At 46.3% G+C, this 18,808-nt stretch overlaps 1 protein-coding gene across 1 annotated transcript in view; it reads left to right on the top strand.

Moving 5' to 3' along the window:
- LOC115474075 (polycystic kidney disease protein 1-like 1) overlaps nt 1-18,808 on the top strand; it is an 889,490-nt gene that overhangs the window by 857,982 nt on the left and 12,700 nt on the right. Inside the window, exon 33 of the mRNA XM_030209391.1 lies at nt 4,949-5,097. Within this exon, the coding sequence (XP_030065251.1) occupies nt 4,949-5,097 (149 nt within the window). The remainder of the gene's footprint in view (nt 1-4,948; nt 5,098-18,808) is intronic.

Raw genomic sequence — 18,808 nt, 5'->3', positions numbered from 1 at the left:
TTCACATTTATGGATGATAATACACAATTTGGAAATGTCCAACGGAAATAATTTCTAAGTTTTAAACATTATATCGACCACAAGTTAAAGAAATTGAAACAAGAAGAAAGATTATTCAAATAATCTAAAAAGAAACAAATCAGTAACACAATTTACTTAATGATGCGCCCGACCTGGGTAGTTCCACCTGCTCCGGTTAATCAGTGTTCATATAGGATTACACCTAAACATTTACTTTTTCCCTACTTATTATAAATTCCTCCAGCTGTTTGGGGTCAAAGAATTGAAACTGTTTAGACTGAAATACAATTCTACAAACACAGGGAAATTTCAACAGGAAACTAGCTCCTATTGCCAAAGTTCTTGTGCGCAAAGCCAAAAAGGCTTTACGCCGCTTTTGAGTCTCTCTTGATAAGTCAGGGTAAATTCTTATTTTAGACCCCAAAAAGTTTGAATCCAAATGTCTTAATGAGAGCCTCAAAACTGCATCCCTATCAATCTCCAAAGCAAAAGTTACTATTAACGTTGCTCTCTTCGTAATAACCTCTAATGATGACTCCAAAAAGGCAGTTAGATTCATCTCTCCACCCTCTTGAGGAAATTTTTCTGATACCCTAGGATCAGTTTGTAAATAAAATGCACGAGTAATGGGTGGAAGAGATGTATCTAACATACCCAGTATTTCTACATGATATTTTTTTACCATTTGTACTTGGGATACTAGTGGAGAACTAGGAAAATTTATTAGCCTTAAATTAAGTCTTTTAGACTGGTTCTCAAGATATTCCAGCCGTCGGGAAGTAAAGTTCTTTTCTTTAATCAGCGTTTGACCCAAAAGTTCCATCTTTGAAGTTCTTTCAGTAAGACGTTTTACTTCCTCGGTTTGAGAGTCAGTCTTTTTCATCTGAGATAATGCAGCCTCTGATAAAGTTTTAATAGTCCCCGCATTTTTAACCACCAGAGATTGTAGGGAGGAGTATGCTGTAAAGGTTAAATCCCATAGTGACTCTAAGGTCACTACGGCTGGCTTTTCCATTTTCCCAGCAATAAACTCAGGAAGTGGTGCATTTGCAACCAGCTCCAGGGTACTCACTGTCTGTGTGGACAGTGCCAAAGGTGATATCGCCACTGGAACTTCTGTGCTAACAGCACTTTGATCTCCATACGTCTCCATCAGGCTCCCTCCCTGTGCACATCGAACTCCATTCCGGGCTGAGGCATCTGGGCTCTGAGGGGAACGTTCACTTCCTGGTTGCAGGGGCGCCGCACGTTCGACGGGGCTCAGGGAAGCCCCGTCCTCACTGACAGCCAGTGAAGGAGTGGAAACTCTCCCAGGACCCAGCGCGATGCTGAATTCCTCCATTTTCGCCTGCCGTAGCTGGTTTGACCCGCCAGGGAGAGAGGGAATCTCCCTGATTTTGCCTCTCCTTTTTCTCATGGCGAGAATCAGGTAGGAAACTGCTAACCGCCGCGTTTCAAAGGAGGAAGTAGGACGTCTGGTCGTACAACTCAGACCGTCGCCATCTTGGATCTCCCTATCAATACTGAGCACTTCTTAAGCTGGCTTCTGAGAGTGCTCAGTGTTCTGGCAATTATCCTTGATTGGGCCCAGGCCTGATGGGCTCTGCTAGTTCCTACTACTGTTTCCTTGCGAGGCTGTGGCCTGAAGCTTTGCCTACAGCTTCTCCTTATGCTGTGTTCCACTGGAAGTCTGCTTCCAAGTCAGGTAGTCCTGAGCAGTGGCGTAGGAAGGGGGGGCGGGGAGCGGTCTGCCCCGGGTGCACGCTGCTGGGGGGGTGTCGTCTCCGTTGGTTCCTTGCTCCCTCTGCCCCGGAACAGGTTACTTCCTGTTCTGGGGCAGAGAGAGCAAGGAACCAATGGAGCCGACGCAGCTCCCAGCGACGTGGACTCGGGGGCGGATCGGCCCTCCCGCCCGCCCCTCGCTTCTAAACTAAGTAAGATCACGCTCCGGGGGAGGGTGCGCGCCGGAAAGGGGGCGCGCCGAGGGAGGGTGCCATGCTGCATCCGGGGTGGGGGGGGTGCGCAGCTGCGACCCGCCCCGGGTGTCAGCCGCCCTCGCTACGGCACTGGTCCTGAGAGGTAAAGCTTTGCTTCAGCTTTCTCCATCTTACTATCTTGGTAGATGCATGGTATGACCCACACCTAGCTAGGCATAATTGCTATCACTAAAATTATGTTTCTTCCACATAATTGTATCTATGTCAGGCTTTCCCATTGGCCATACAGGAAAATACTCTAGTGCAATTACAATTAAAAATCTTTTCTTATGTTTAGCGAAAGAAACCACTGTGAGTTTCCAAGAGAGTTTTGATCAAAGAAAAGAGGAAGGGGGCTTGGGAGTACCAGATTTTACATGATATTATAGGACAACTCAAATTAGATCCATGATAGAGTGGGGAGAGGGACTATCGCACTTAACTGGCTCTGTAAACCCAGAAATTCAGTGCCAGGGCCCAGACATGGCCCAGCATTGAATTTCTGGACATAACATTTCAGCGGTTAGCAAAATGTCAACCTCCTAGGTTTTATAAAATATGTGTATTTTGTTGGGCAGACTGGATGGACCGTGCAGGTCTTTTTCTGCCGTCATCTACTATATATTTAATTTAAAATGGGAAATACATTCATACTGTGCATGCTGTGGATCTACACATGAAAGAAACAACTTTCAAGCCTGCTACTTATACACATTGGGCCATTTACACACGTAAACCTATTATGTACACATGCAAATGAGTGCAATCCTTGAAAAATTATTTCCAAAGTGAAGAAGAATGGAAAATAAACATAATTATGTTAATTTTCTGCTATCTTGCATGATTATTTATTTATTTATTGCATTTGTATCCCACATTTTCCTACCTATTTGCAGGCTCAATGTGGCTTGAGTTTTGTTATGACATAGTCATTACAAGATGTCAGTTACAATTCGTAGTGTACAAAGATTAAGAAAGGGTAGTGAGAAGGAGGGTTTTAGACAGGATAGTATAGAGGTAGACTTTAATAGCTGGGTGAGCTGGTAGGTATTTCTGTAAAGGTTATGGGATCTTTTTGTAGGCCTTGTTGAAGAGATGTCTCTTCAAAGATTTCCGAAAGTTAGTTATTTCGTCAATACATAAGGTTATCAATAGAAATCAAACAAAATAAAACATGGAAAAGAAAATAAGATGATACCTTTTTTATTGGACATAACTTAATACATTTCTTGATTAGCTTTCGAAGGTTGCCCTTCTTCGTCAGATCGGAAATAAGCAAATGTGCTAGCTGACAGTGTATGTAAGTGAAAACATTCAAGCATTACTATGACAGTCTGACATAATAATCCTTGAAAAACACAATTTGGTGCAGTACAAAAAAATACATTACTGCAGTTTAAACCAGAGCCAACAGCACCTTGCTTGCATGAGTTAAAAAAATGAAAACCAGTAACAATGTTAAGGAAACTGGAAAATTAATTGGGGGCCCTTTTACTAAGCTGCGTTAGTCACTAACACACCTAATGCAGCAAAAGGTGGAGTGGTGTGGGATGTGCTCAGGCATCCCCTGGTAACTTTGTCATCTGCGGACTAACTGCATGCTAAACTTTTTTTTTTTTTTTTTAAGGGACATGTCACGGGCAGAGTGTGCATTTTGTGCTAACCAGTTTGTGAATCTGCATTACCGTAGTGCAAGAATAATGCAGGAGTCCTTACTGCCTAAAAAATAGGTGGTAAATGCTCACACGGTTGTTTTTTTAAATGGCTATACACTAAAAGCAACATTAGCACATGGCCATTAATGCAAAACATAGGAAATCGAGGTTTTTATGGTCATGGTAAAAAAGGCCTTAGCATGCAGGAATGACCTATTTAAGGATGCACTAAGGCCACTGTATACCGCAGCTCAGTAACAGGACCTCTTTGTTCTTTCCAACCTAATGTAAGTTGGAAAGAATTACACATAAGGAGTTGTGAGTGTCTGTCTGTTGATGGGCAAAATGCCTTTCTGAAAATTTTAATAGAATGGGATCAAACGACATATGGAGAAAAAATGGTGAAAACACATACTGGTGCCCTTTTACTAAAGTTAACACACAAATTAGTGTACATTAACTGCTACTGCACATGTGTGCTGTTTCTGCAGTGGTTTAGCAGTTAGTGTGCACCAGTTCACATGTTTAGTGCATTTTGTTTTAGGAGCAGGAATTAGGCAGGGCAGGAGTACAGAATGGGCATGGTTATCATTTTACAGTAAGTGTAGGGTACATACTGCGTACTGTGAAATGCGCTAATGAATATTTCTGCATGGGAACTGCAGATGGAGGACATGCTGGGTAGAGTTGCCCTTTTTTCTGTGAGTACAAAGCATAATGCACTTTAGTGAAAGACACCCATTGAGTTTGAAAATGGGCCAACCCTCACCCCCAACTATCCTATCCCCAAACTACTTCTGAACTAAACTAGCACCTTACCTTCACCCTTCAAAACTACTTCCCATAACTATCCTCTGTCCTTAACTACCCTCACCAAAACTGTGCCCCCAGAATTACCCCATTGACCTCAACAACCCCACCCCCAAACTAATTCTCACAACTATCCTATCAGCACCAACTACCCCACAAATACTGTAGTCTCCAACTATCCTTACCCCTCCACACACACACATACCTGGTCCCACAACAATCCCCACAATTATTTTTTTGTACCCTCATCCCCTACTATCCCAACCCTCCAAACTACCCCACTACTATCCCCATCTCCCCTGAACTACCCTTCTTACTCCCCTCCCCTCTCTTAGTCAGATTGTAGCATAGACAGTGATGCGACTATTTTCTCATTTCAGAATGACTGATATGAATCACAAAGATAAGCCACTCCTACATCTGAACTGTGTCCTATCAGTTTTATAGTATGATTTAATGTGAGCATTTTTTCATTATGTCTTATAGAAATCTCCTCTTGATGAAGTCAATCTGAGCCATAAATTTACCAAAATGGAACAGGGGTTGCTCATAAATGACCCAGAAATAACCAATCTGACCTTAGCTGAGATGCATCACCCTCAGGAGAGTGGTTTGGGATCGCACATACAAAAGAGGTACAACACAACAGTTAGTACTGTTGAGGTTAATTTTGTAACATGGCACCAATAAACATTTAAAAAAAACCATTTGTTTTTTAAAGGCAACATAGAACAGGCTCCCAGAAACAGCCCCAATGTTGTATAAATGGTCCTGCACAAATTTACATATGCTGCAAGGAAGGTGCAACTACTGTATGTGCATGTACGGACCTATGTTGTAAGTACACATGCCCAAATTATACCCCTGGGAATACCTATGCATTCATCACACATAAAAGTAGCCAATCTTGGACTTCCGGTGACGTCATGACCGCGAGGGGTTGAAGGAAAAAGATCTCTCCGGCTTCAATCCCCCCTCCGCATGATCAGCTCACAAACCGCGATCTAAAAACGAAATTCGCCGCAGCCTGAAACGGTAGAGAGGCCGGCAACGTACATCTTAACTTAATTGGCGGCATAATGGCAGCGAAAAATGTACATAAAGATAAGCTCCGTGGTAGAGGAGCAGAAGACAAGATGGCGCCGCCTGCAAGTCCGCCGGGTCCGACAGTGTCATCGGCCTGGATCGCCGAAATAACCTCAGAAATGTCCTCAGTGTTAGAAGATATGTTGGATCGCCGACTTTCCCCCATAAATACTAACCTGGAAAAGGTAAAAGAACAGCTCACAGATCTTTCTCGGGATTGTGCAGGCTTTCAAACACGTGTGAGTGAAATCGAGGATAGAGTAACGGAGGTGGAGACAATACAAGATATAACTCAAAAAAAGCTGCAGGCGATGGAGGAAAAGATTGAGGACTTAGAAAACAGGTCCAGGAGAAATAATATCCGAGTGGTGGGCCTGCCAGAAGCGTTACCCGAACGGGGCTTGGAGGTTTTTTTGGCACGCTGGTTTGCCAGTGAACTACAATACCCAGAAGCCTCGGGGCCAATACAGATAGAACGGGCTCACCGCATCGGGATGAAAATGACTGGCACCAATAAGCCAAGAGTGGTAATTCTAAAATTTTTGAACTATGCGCAAAAACAAGAAGTGATGAAGTTGCTGAGAGCTGGGAAAGCATTGGAGTATGAAGGAATCCCAATAAGATGTTTCCAAGATTATTCAGCAGGGGTAGCAACACGGAGGAGACAGTTTTCGGAGGTTTGCTCAACGCTATTCCAAAAGAAAATAAGATTTGCACTACAATACCCTGCCAAACTGCGGGTCACGCATAATGGTATTACTAAGACATATGAGACGGCAGGGGCGGCTAAAGAATTTCTACAACAGCTGGGAACATTATCTTCAGATGCAAGTTGAACAGCATAGAAAGAGAACACTCTGAGAACACTGAGTAATGTCATACGGAGAGGTCAGCAGAGACCTGACTGGTCAATATATGACACTACAGTAATCTCCCAGCCAAGAACAAAGATGGACCACTTATAGTAGCAGAAAGCTTGGCAAGAAGGCTGCAGTTGGAAAGTTAAGGTTCTATGGTTTGTGAGTTAGACTTGAGTGTTGAATATTAATTTTTTTTTTTTTTTCTCTCTTTTGCTGTTAATTAAGACACTATATGGCAGACATGGCCAATGGGTGAACCGGTTTGAACCCCTGGCAAGAGGGGGGAGACCCTGTAAGTGTCTGCTCAGCTTGACAAGAAAGTTATGTTTACTGTAACATTGTATAATGCGGAGGGGGGAGGGAGAGACGTAAGGAAGTCAAGGTCCTAATTGGTGGACCTGAGAATAAGGGATACAGGGTTTGGGGGGGGGGAGGGGGTGGGGGGAGGGAAGAGGGATGCAAGCAGGGCACAAGTCTTAACTAGAAAGGATGTAGAACACAACAATGAAGTTGACACAGTGGAGGTGCAAGTGGGGGGGGGGGGCAGAGGCTGGGATGTCCCCCTCGAGTACAACAGTGGACATTTATGGATATAGGCACACTTTCAAATCCAAGAATAGTAAGAATACTAACGTGGAATGTAGGCGGAGTTAATTCGCCAATCAAACGTTCTAAGATTTTACAGCAATTAAATAGGCAAAGGGCGGACATAGCACTCTTGCAGGAGACGCATCTGAACCAGATTGAACATGCCAAGCTCAGCACCTGGTGGGTTGGGGATTGTATAGCAGCAAATGCACAAGGTAAAAAGGGAGGAGTAGCGATACTAATTAGAAAAGGCATAGCCTCTGTAATTAATCCACTTCTGATTGATACTGAAGGCCGCTATGTTATATTGGAAGTGGTAGTTGGGAGACAGAAACTGCTAATCTGTAATGTTTACGCTCCAAATAGATATGATCGGAAGTTTTATCAAACTTTGATAAATTTTTTGCTTAGGCAACCGCACGCAGCTATAGTGCTGGGGGGTGATTTAAATGCAACTTGGGACCCCTCTCTGGACAGATCAGCCCCGGAGACGGCCTCTTCATGTTATAATAATAGAGGCCTCTTACAATTGAGCCAGATGCTGGGCCTGGTTGATGTGTGGCGGGTGCTGCACCCAGGTGAGAAAGACTATACACACCTGTCGCGGGCCCACTCCACTCAGTCGAGAATTGACTATATTCTGACATCACGTCAGATGTTTGGGGAAGTGACAACAGCGGAGATAGGACCGTACATGGTGTCGGACCATGCCTGGGTTAAGATAGAATGGATACCAAGCGGCACAACCCCACAGGAATATAAATGGCAATTTCCCCTGGAGTTCAGCTCAGATCCAATGCTTAAAGGCAGGTTACAAGCTTGCTGGGCGGAATATAGTACTCATAATCAAGAACACATAGAAGACCCAGTTTTGTTTTGGGAAGCGGCTAAGGCGGTTCTTAGAGGCGAAGTGATAAGTCACACGCACTTTGTGAGGAAGACACGAGATAGAAAGATCTTGCGTTTGAGTAACCAACTTTGTAAGACGCGGAAGAGATATGGGGAGACACACGCGATAGGTGATAAACAACAAGTGCTGGAACTTCAGACCGCCTTAAATGTACTTTTGCAAGAAAGGGCACATAAGTCACAGCTATACTATAGATATATGCTTTATAAACATGGTAATAAAACAGGCAAGTTGATGTCAAAATTAATTAACCCCCGGGGAGGGACTAAGAACATTTTAGCACTGAGACAAAGGGGGGGAGGGCTCCATACATCAGACAAAGCAATATGTGAAACTTTTCGGGCCTTTTATCAAGAGCTGTACGCTTCCCCAGAGGAAGACGGCCTGCTAAATCAGATGTATTTAGAAAATCTGGCTTTACCAAAGCTTACAATACAAGAGCTGGATAGTCTCAATCAATTAATTACTGAAGATGAAGTCAGTTTAGTTATTGCCCGCAGCCCACGACTAAAAGCCCCGGGACCTGATGGTTTAAGGGGAGAATTCTATAAATTAATGGAAGGAGGGGTTATACCTGCAATTACTAGATTTTTGAACCAAGTGATAGAGAGACAGAGGCTACCCCCAGACTCGAATAGGGCTCAAATAATAGTTTTGTTGAAACCGGGGAGGGACCCTCTAGAGCCGACATCGTACCGGCCTATCTCCCTGTTAAATTATGATACCAAGTTGTTGGCAAAAATCTTGGCTAATAGACTGGCGAGGCTGCTCCCAAGGTTGATTCATGAAAGTCAAGTAGGATTTGTGGGTGGTAGAGCAGTGAGTAAAAACTTGAGAGCAATATTGACATCACTAGAACACAGCTCGCAGGCGAAGGTAGCATCATTGCTGATCAGCTTTGATGCGGAAAAGGCCTTTGATAAGGTTCACTGGAAGTTTCTTTTTGATACGTTGGAACATTATGGATTTTCAGGGAGATTTGTTGAGGCAATACATGCTTTATATGCCAACCCATGTGCCACTCTGAGAGTAAACGGGATAGAATCGGAAAGTTTCTATATTAGGAGGGGCACGAGGCAGGGGTGCCCATTGTCCCCTCTTCTCTTTGTTTTGGTTTTAGATCCCCTTATTAGAGACATCATGGCAAACCCCTTGATCCGGGGAGTTGGCTTAGGGACACACATGTTTAAGATTGCAGCATTTGCGGATGACATTTTGGTACATCTCACAAACCCAAGGGAATCCTTAGATACGTTACTGGAAACCTTTCGTGAATATGGCGACTATTCAGGTTTCCGTATTAATCTAGACAAGTCAGAAGCGCTGGCTTCGCCAGAGGTGAACCAGAGGGACTGGGCTCCCGAATTTCCGTTGAGATGGGCCAGAGAGTCTTTTAAATATTTAGGAATCCGACTCACAATGAATACATTAGATTTATATCAATTGAATGTTAAAATCTTACTGGAATATACAAAAACTAAATTGGACTCTTGGATGAGTCTGCCATTGTCATTAATGGGACGGATACATGTAGTACAAATGGTGTTGTTTCCGCGCTGGTTGTACGTTCTTCAAACTCTACCCATACGTCTATCGCGGTTTGATTTGAAGCGGATGATGCGCCTTTTCAGTAGATTTTGTTGGGCAGGCAAAAAGCCTAAAGTTAGCCAAAATCAGTTAATAGGGAGCTGGAGACAGGGGGGAATGGGTATCCCGGATGTATTCCTATATAATCAGGCGTGTTTGCTACGCCACTTAGTAGATGTGGTGAATGCCACGCAGTATTATACACCTATGGGCTTGGAGGAAGCTTTTTTTGCTCCCTATGATATATTAGCATTGCTCCATTTACCTCGTAGTCAGCTCCCTTCTAAATTTAAAAAAAGTATCATACTACAGCCCCTTCGGGAGGCGTGGCAGTGGTGGATGCGGCAAATGGGGGGACAACCACACGTTACAGATCAAATCCCAATCGTAGGTAATCCTGTTTTTGAAGCAGGGATAGATAACCCGACATTTGGCAGGTGGCAAGGGCTGGGTATCACAAGATTGGAACACCTATTGTTGGACAATGGGGAAATGATAACATTTGACGCTCTTCAAGATAAAGTGGGATCAGCTTGGGGTAATAGATTTGCCTATGCACAGGTCCGACACTATGTGAAGTCCCTGAGCCAAATACCCCTGAGAGGGCGGATGGGAGAGCTGCTAAGGGTTTTCTTTGAGGAGTTGCAGATAGAGAAACAATCTGTATCAGCACTGTATGGGGCACTGGCTAGGCGTAGGCCCCAGAGGCAATATGTTGATCTTAAGCGAAAATGGGAACAAGATATGGGGATATCCCTGGCAACATGGGATGTGTCAGCTACCTTGAAGGGCATACGGGCGTTGGTAACAGATGAGAGGCTGAGGGAGTGTGGTTATAGAGTGGTCTTACGGGGGTATATGTCTAGAACACAACTGGCTCATATGTTGGGGCCGGACAACTCGGGGTGTTCTAAATGCGGAGGGGGTCCCAGCTCGTTATATCATGCATTGTGGCAATGCCCCAAGGTGCGCATGTTTTGGCAGAGGGTAAGAGGGTTTTTGATTCGATTGGGGAACAGAGTTCAAGGAACGGAGCGGCAGTTTCTGTTGGATCAACCAAGAGCGTTTGCCCCATTAGGTGCCCCCGCTATAATGTTATGCAGGAAGCTGAGCTTGGTAGCGCGGAAATGCATTATGCAATACTGGGTCTCATCGGAAGGGCCAGCCTACTGGCATTGGCGCAATCAGGTGCACCTCCTGGCCTCTTGGGAGGCTAGGGATTCAAAACAATCGCCTAAACGTAGAGTGCGCTTTCTACAGATTTGGACACCATACCTGCAAATGCTTAGTCCAAGGGGACGTAGTCTGCTTGTTAATGCCTGATAAATAGTAGAATAATGGAGAGTATGGATAGCCTGGAGTAGTTAAGTTAATTTAATCCAAAGTGGAATTCTGCTTGCAAGGGGGGGAGGGAATGGGTGGGGGGTTGGAGGGGTTGAGTGAGATGTAAATGGCTAAGCTTGGCAGTGATCTAGAGCTTTGATGTTTAGCTAATGATATTTTGTGATAAGCATTATTTTACCTAAGGAAGTATTCAAGAGTATGATATTAGGAACAAGAGCCACTTAAAATCTAATGTTAGCATGGGCCAAGGAATTGTTAAGAGGGGAGGGGGGAGAAAAATGGGGACGAAAAATGTTTGGCGAAGTTGAATATGTTGTAAGAATGCTGTTTTGTATATCAAGCAATGCTATATGCATATTCTACATTACTTTGTATTGTGAGAATTGTTAATAAAACAGTTTAAACATAAAAAAAAAAAAAAGTAGCCAATCTTTTTCTGTGCACCTACTTTTCATGCCAGTATACTTCTACACAATTCTGTAACAGAAATTTTCCATGTGTAAAGTGTGCCTTACAGAAAGGACTAGATTCAATATATGGCACTGAAAAAAGGCGCTAAGGCGTATTCTATAAATGTTGCGTAAAGTTAGGCGCAATTTATAGAATATGTCAAAGTGCTTGGTCCAGCGACTAAATTCAGGCACAACCATTTCTACCAAGTAAAACCTGGTGTAAATGCCTGCACCTAATTTATATGCAGATCAAGCATATTCTATAACAGTGCACATAGTTTTTAGGAATGCCCATGAACCACTTACTCCATGCCCGTGGCCATGCCCCCTTTTCACATCCACATCTTAGAATTTACATCTAGCACATTGTGCATTTAAATTCTAATTAATGCCAATCGGTGCCAATAATTGCTAGTTAAGTTATCAATTATCGTCGTTTACCTTCCCATTCCAGTTCATATATTCTCAAAACTTTGTAATTCTATTTACTATGTAAGCCGCATTGAACCTGCTGTGTGTGGGAAAGCGCGGGGTACAAATGTAATAGATAATAATAATAATAATTAGTGCTGATTGGCTTATTCAATTAAGTTATATGCGGAATATAGAATATGCCTGGATTTCTGCACACAACTTACAGCGCTGTATATAGAATCTGTGGGGAAATGCTTTACAAAATGACCCTCTACATGTAAATTGATCCATGTTATGTGTTTTCCAAATCCCTTTGCCCCCACAGGGAGGGGAAACACTACAGCCTCATAGGCTGTAAAAAATAAGAGAGAAAACTTAGACTTAGTGGTTGGTGCAACCAGTACAATCTTTATTGGTTTATCACTAAGTCAGATACAAAATAAATGTTCTCTGTCTGGAGCAGGTTGTCATACAGAAAAGCGAGACGCAAATACTGTCTAACAAGGTCTGCTCTGTCCCAGCAATTACATATATACTGTTGCAAGTTACGTTTCTCATAAATCATGTGATTTCTCCCAAACTAGAATTCAGAAACTAGCCTGTGCCATATATGGATATTCCTGTATTATATCACTCTCTCCACATGGACAGTCGGTGGCCATTGGCTAATTAGCTATCAGTTCTGCGTGCACAGCATGTAGTTAGCCTCAGAGCATAGAACAATACCCTTGTGTCCTCTCTCTCTCTCCTCACAAATGTAAAATTCTCTTAGGCTCACCGTGTATCGTTAGTCTGTCTTTCAGCAACTCCCAAGGTTACATCCACCTTATATGAAAAACATACTTAGCTGCAGCCAAATGTGATTCTGTGAAGTGTCTGTTCTCAACTCCTGAGAAAGCACTGATTGTTACATAAGATGCTGAGTTAGTAGGCTAACATGTGAGAACTAAACAGAGCAATGCACAGGCCTCTGTAACAGGCCTAGGCCTTAGTAACAGGCCTAACATAGGAAGGAATATACAGTTATCAGCTCCCAAATATCTCCCAAATCAATAATTCTAAGCTGGCTTCCTATCTGCAGCCAGGGCTTACTTTCTGTACTGGAAATTTAACATTTAATCCCTCTATTAAATGACTGATGTGAATCATGGTGGGAAGGCAAACTAACCGCCAGTTAGTATTGGGCTTAAAAGCTCAACATGAAATATCCAACAATTCTCGGGACTAGCGCTAAAATGAGTTTTTAAGCCCAGATTCACATCAGTCATCGATCGATTCTACAGTTTTTCTCCTGAGGCAGGCCCGTTGGTCAAAATACGGCCATGTCGAGTCTGTTAGATTGCCAATAAATTTTCAGTTCAGCAAGAAAGAGAGCATTGCCCCTTTTTGGGTCACCTTTGCTGTTTCCTGTGTAGTTATGAAACAGGTGGGAAATCAGGAGACGAAAGGCAAATTTTGGTTCCAAACAAGGCAACTTTATTGCTAGCAAGTGAACAGTACCGAGTAGTCTCGGGACACTGTGTGTCATAAATCATCTGACACTTACATTTATACTTCCCTACTGGGCCTGCGCATTTGGCCCCTTACACGTCACAACTGGCATGCGCAGTAAACATTTGTAGTTCTTACAGTACAAAATTGTAGTCCCAGTACGCACTCACGTCATAACACTGAAATGATACTGGCAGGAAAAACGAAACTTAGCAGCTTATTCGTCACACACACACAATGCTCCTTTCTAGCACAGGAGATAAGGTTCGGCTCAGGAATGCAGGGGGTGTCAGCACCCTCCAAGGTCGCGTTGCTACATGCAAGCTGGTCTTGTATAGGCCTTGCAAACTACTGTTACAAGCTATAAGTCTAATAATCCTGCATTCTGTCCTTACATTAGTAAACAGCAAACTTCTTTCGTTAGTAAACAGTAAAACTGGATAAGGCACAAATGTCCAGTGCAGTAATAAAGTATGGCTAAACAGCCAAAAGCAGAGGTAGAGTGCATAAGTATAAGTCCATCAGTAGGCACAAAACATGAGGTTGTTCTGTTGTTCAGTAGTATTCGGGTAGTACTCATAGTATTCGAGTAGTATCCGGCGTTCCACTCCTTCATTCCCCCCTTTTGATACTTGAACATCCATTCTGGTGGAGAGTATCACCTCCATGGACCCTGAGAAGGAAAGAAAGGACAAGAATAGTTAGCGAAGGAGGCATCAAGCGAGCCCTAAGCCCTTGCGCAGCCGTCGGTTGCTTCGCCGGGGTTGAGACGGAGGGTCCCTAGAGGAATCCCCCCCCCTTTGTAGCCGGTCTTTTGCTGGCACAAGGGTAATGGCCCATTAAGTGACTCAGGGGGTTGAAAGTGCACATCAGCCACAAGGTGCTTCATCGTAAGCTTCATCAGACTGGGGAATGGGGGAGTACATCTGGAGAGCCATAAGTTGGGCAGCAGCCCGGCGGTCGGCGATGCTCTCCATGGTGGAGCGGAGACACCTGAAAACAAAGGGAAGAGATAAAGGAATTAGTAAACAGGACAACAAAAACAGGCCACCCATGACGAGGAGGCCTTGCAGGCTCCCGGAGGTTGGCAACCAGCTGGTTAGGGAGGAAGTCCAGTCCCACGCGCTGTTCCAGGTCTGGACGGGGACGTGGGCTAATTTGACCATCCGGTCAGTTATCTCTTTGATGACATGGCTCTGGTCATCAATCTGTAAGCAGCAATTACTGAGGTTAAACTTGCCACACACCCCGCCCTCCTGGGCTAGGAGGTAGTCAAGAGCCAAGCGATTTTGGTAAACTGCGGTAATGAGCTTAGTGTTTTGTCGGGCTAGGATATTGAGGGCAAAGGCCGAATCGTTAGTAAGGATTTCGAGCACGGCCTGTAGGCGAATGATGCGATTCAGCATATAGATAGGGGTTCGGTACCCGTATGTGCCATCTTCAGCCCATGTGGCCGGTCCATAGTAATGAATGATGCGTTCTGGCGGCCACTCGTTGTCTTTCCAGTCTCCAATTTGGACTTTGGGCTTGGTGTTTAGAAAAGACCGTTTACGTCTGGCAGGGTTATCTGGCCCCTTTTCCACGTAGAGGGGGATACCTAAAGTTTCGCCGACTCGCAGGGGCAGAAGGAAAAAGCTAGGTCGGACAGTGCCCAAGAGACAGGTACCGTACCAGCGGGCCGGGAGCTGTTCGTAGGCCCTGCGCCCGCAGATATAGTAGTAGCCCTCCGGGGCTACCCACTTGAGGGAGGCGTTTCCTCCGTATGTCCATGTCGTGTTCAAGGTGGGTTCTGTCCAGATAGGCTCCGGGGCGGGCAGGTTATCCGTTTGCCACCAGGTCGTCCGGCTTCCATTATACTGAAGGACCCCCGTGCAAGCAGAATCTCCCACTGGTACAGAGTACCGCTTCGATGGCGCTCGACTAGCGCAGAGGGTACCTATGATATTTGTTCTTAGGGCCCATTCGTACGGCTTCGGCCGTTGGGGAAAGGTAATGTTAGTGGTGTTGAGTGCATCCCATGTTTGCTGTCGGATCTCTCTCGCTTCCCAGGGCCATTGTTCACCCATGTCGGTGCCTCCACAGACAAAACAGTTGGCAATTCCCAGGGAGAGGGCGATGTTTTCGGCCAAGTTGAGGAACATATTCCGGGCTTCTGGGGAAATGGGGAATTTAGTCTCGGTCTGTTCAGCACGAGCGATTTCATCGAATACCTCTTGGTAGCCGACGACAGTAGTCTGGTAGTGCGTAGGAGGCTTTGTTTCGAGGCTCTGATATATGGTAATATATGTCAACGGATCCATTCCTCCTCCGTCAATGCCAAGGCCCCACGTCCCTCTCCATGGCATTTCGTGTCCTCGAATGGGCCAGTCTAGGGACACATAGTTACCAGAACCTCGACGAAACTCGCCCAGGCCGGTGCATCCGGCATATCCTCCACCCGTATAAGCACATACTCGGTCCCAGCCCGAGGCTCGAGTGTCACCGGCACATGGGAGCCAAACCCACGGGGAGCAGCATCTCATGTCTGGACTGAAGGGGCAGACATACTTGTGGTCGTTCACATATGCTTTACGCCAACTCTGGCTGCCACATTTGCGGGACCAAGGATGTTTGTCCATGGCGACACAGACGTCGAAGGTTAGGGTTGCTACAGTTTGGATGCCACCGACGAGGATGCGAGTGGAGTTTATGTAATACAGAATGCCATCTCCCTCAACTCCCGGAGGCCCGGCCACATACGCAGGGAGTCCTACGCTGAGGGTGACATTGTAGTATCTTGGCTTGGTAGGGCTATGGCAGATAGTGAGATTGCCTTGGAGGCATCTGTGGAACTGTTGGAGGCCATTCGGGGTAATGAGGGCACACGTCGGTAGAAGCTTGCAATCGCCTTCTGGGGGTTGCGTCTGGTGGATGAGGGTGGTAACCAGGTGATATCCTCCCTCTATACGATGGCGCACCAGGCGCAAACATTCAGTGCAATTCTTGCTCAGGGTGGTAGGAGAGCTCGGGACTGAGCAAAGGAGGAGGAGTAGACTCAGCATTATATATTTGGTGGGAGGTATCCGAGCCTTTGCAGCAAGAAGATTATAAGGCCCACAATAATGGCTGCAATGAACGCAGAGCCGAAGACGCAGTGGGTCCAAAAGCTGGGGTTCTGTTGCTGGGCAGGCATGAAGCTGTCGGTTCACGTCTTTCTTAGGGTCAGCCGTAGTGGAGCGTCAGGATGTTGATGCGCGGTCCAACGCTTCGGGGCGCTGCTAGTAGGAGCAGCAGGCTTCAGTCGGGTCCAATGTATCCACACTGGGTTTCCTGCAATTTTAACAGCGGTTGGGGTCGTTAGGAGAACAAGGGAGGGTCCTTTCCATTTGGGTTTCAGGCAGTCGGAGTCATCCCACTCTTTTACCCATACCTCATCTCCTACCCTGAACCGATGGGTGGGACTGGTGAGAACCAAGGGAGCTACTCTTTCAGTGTATTGCTGGATGTCTTGCACTACCTTATGTAATGCTTTCATCTGTTTCACTAGGGAACTCTCGCCCTGTATCTGCAAGGAGTCGGGAAAAGAAGGTAGTGGTGGTGGCCTAGCGTACATCATCTCGTAAGGAGTAAGGCCGGTAGCCTTGGGGGTACACCTAAGATGCAGCAAGGCCAGTGGAAGCAGGTCGGGCCATTTGGCTTTTGTTTCTTGACATAGCTTGGCTAGCTGGTTCTTCAGGGATCGGTTAGCCCTTTCCACTACTCCACTGCTTCGGGGTCTCCAGGCACAATGCAACTTCCAATCGAGGCCCAGTCTGGTACTGAGCTGTTGTGTTACTTCGCTGGCGAAGGCGGGCCCGTTGTCAGAATTTATTTGCTTGGGGAGGCCGTATCTGGGTAAGATTTGATGAAGTAGTAGTGAGGTGACTTCTTTAGCCATTTCCGTTCTGGTAGGCTGGGCTTCAATCCATCCGGTGTAGGTACACACGACGACGAGGATAGCTTTATAGCCCCGGGCCGGGGGCATGTGTGTGAAGTCAATCTGGCAGACTTGGAAGGGGCTTGTGCCTCGGAGGACATGTCCTGGCATAGGACCGGGCCCCGTTCGAGGGTTGTTCCGGGCACAAGTTGCGCATCGGCTGGAAGCATTTTTGGTCCACAGGGACAGTTTGTTGATGTAGTAGGTCTTCTCGAGTAGGCGCCCCAGAGCGTCCCTGCCCAGGTGGGTGCGGTCATGAGCCTCCTTGGCCACCGTCCAGGCCAAGGCTTCGGGTATCCATATGCGCCCATCCTGTAGTATCCACCAACCGTTGCGTGATTCCAGGCCCTCTTGTCGGGCCCATTCCGTTTCTTGGGGGGTGTAGATGGGGATCTCTGTAGGGAGGTGAACAACGAGTACAGGGTCAGAAGAATGAGTAGAGTGAGGGAGCTGGCTTGCCCTTTTTGCAGCATCATCCGCCCGTTGGTTACCGCGGGCAATGGGATCCGTCCGGCCGGTGTGGGCCCTACAGTGCATCACAGCTACCTTCTTCGGTTTCCATACTGACTCAAGTAATTGGCAGATCTCCGTGGCATTTGCAAGTCCTTTCCCCTCAGCAGTCAGAAATCCCCTTTCCTTGTACAAGGCTCCGTGCACCTGGAGGGTGAGGAAGGCGTATTTGGAGTCGGTGTAGATGTTAACAACTTTCCCTTCAGCCCACAAGAGGGCTTTTGTGAGGGCAATTAGCTCTGCCTTCTGGGCTGATGTTCTGGGCGGCAGGGCCATAGCCTCGATCACATGGTCTTCAGACACGACAGCATAGCCAGCTCTTCGAATTCCCTCTATCACCTGGCTGCTTCCATCGGTAAAAAGGGTGATGCCCCCTTGCCAGGGTTGGTCCTTCAGGTCAGGTCTGCTCGAGTGCACAGTGGCCATTACCTCTTCACAGTCGTGGAGTGGTGGTTCAGGGGCCGGAAGGAGAGTAGCAGGATTAAGGTTAGTTGTGTCCAGGATCCGTACCTCCGGATTTTCGCACAGGAGGGCTTGGTATTTAACCAATCGGGAGTTGGTCATCCATTTAGGTCCGTGGCTCTCGAGTAGGCCGCGGATGGTGTGGGGTGTGGTCACAAAGAGGGTCTGGCCGAAGGTGAGCTTATTGGCCTCGTGTATCAGCAGACAGGCAGCCGCAATGCTTCGTAGGCAGCCCGGCCATCCTCGTGCTACGTTGTCCATGCTCTTGGAGAGGTATGCTACAGGGCGTTGCCAGGTGCCGACCAGTTGGGTAAGGACTCCAAGTGCCAATCCCTTCTTTTCGTCGACGAACAAGTGGAATGGCTTAGTCACATCTGGCAGTCCGAGCGCCGGTGGGGCCACAAGGGCCTCCTTGAGGTCCTGAAGGGCTTTCAGTTCGGTTTTCTCCCACTGGAGGTTTTGGCCCTCGAGTTCAGGTCCTTTTAGCTTGGCGTACAGATCATGGGTCAGAACAGCGAAGTTGATGATCCATATCCGGCAATATCCAGCGGCTCCGAGGAGTGCTCGCAATTCCTTCTTATTTGCAGGAGTGGGTTGGTTGCGGATAGCTTGGGTTCGGGGGGTACCGAGCCTCCGGGTTCCTTCTCGGAGGCGAAACCCCAGATACTCGACTTCGATCTCGCATAT

The sequence above is a fragment of the Microcaecilia unicolor genome, chromosome 1 (genome assembly GCF_901765095.1).
Source record: "Microcaecilia unicolor chromosome 1, aMicUni1.1, whole genome shotgun sequence".
Taxonomy (NCBI): domain Eukaryota; kingdom Metazoa; phylum Chordata; class Amphibia; order Gymnophiona; family Siphonopidae; genus Microcaecilia; species Microcaecilia unicolor.
This window is presented reverse-complemented; position numbering and strand designations above follow the sequence as displayed.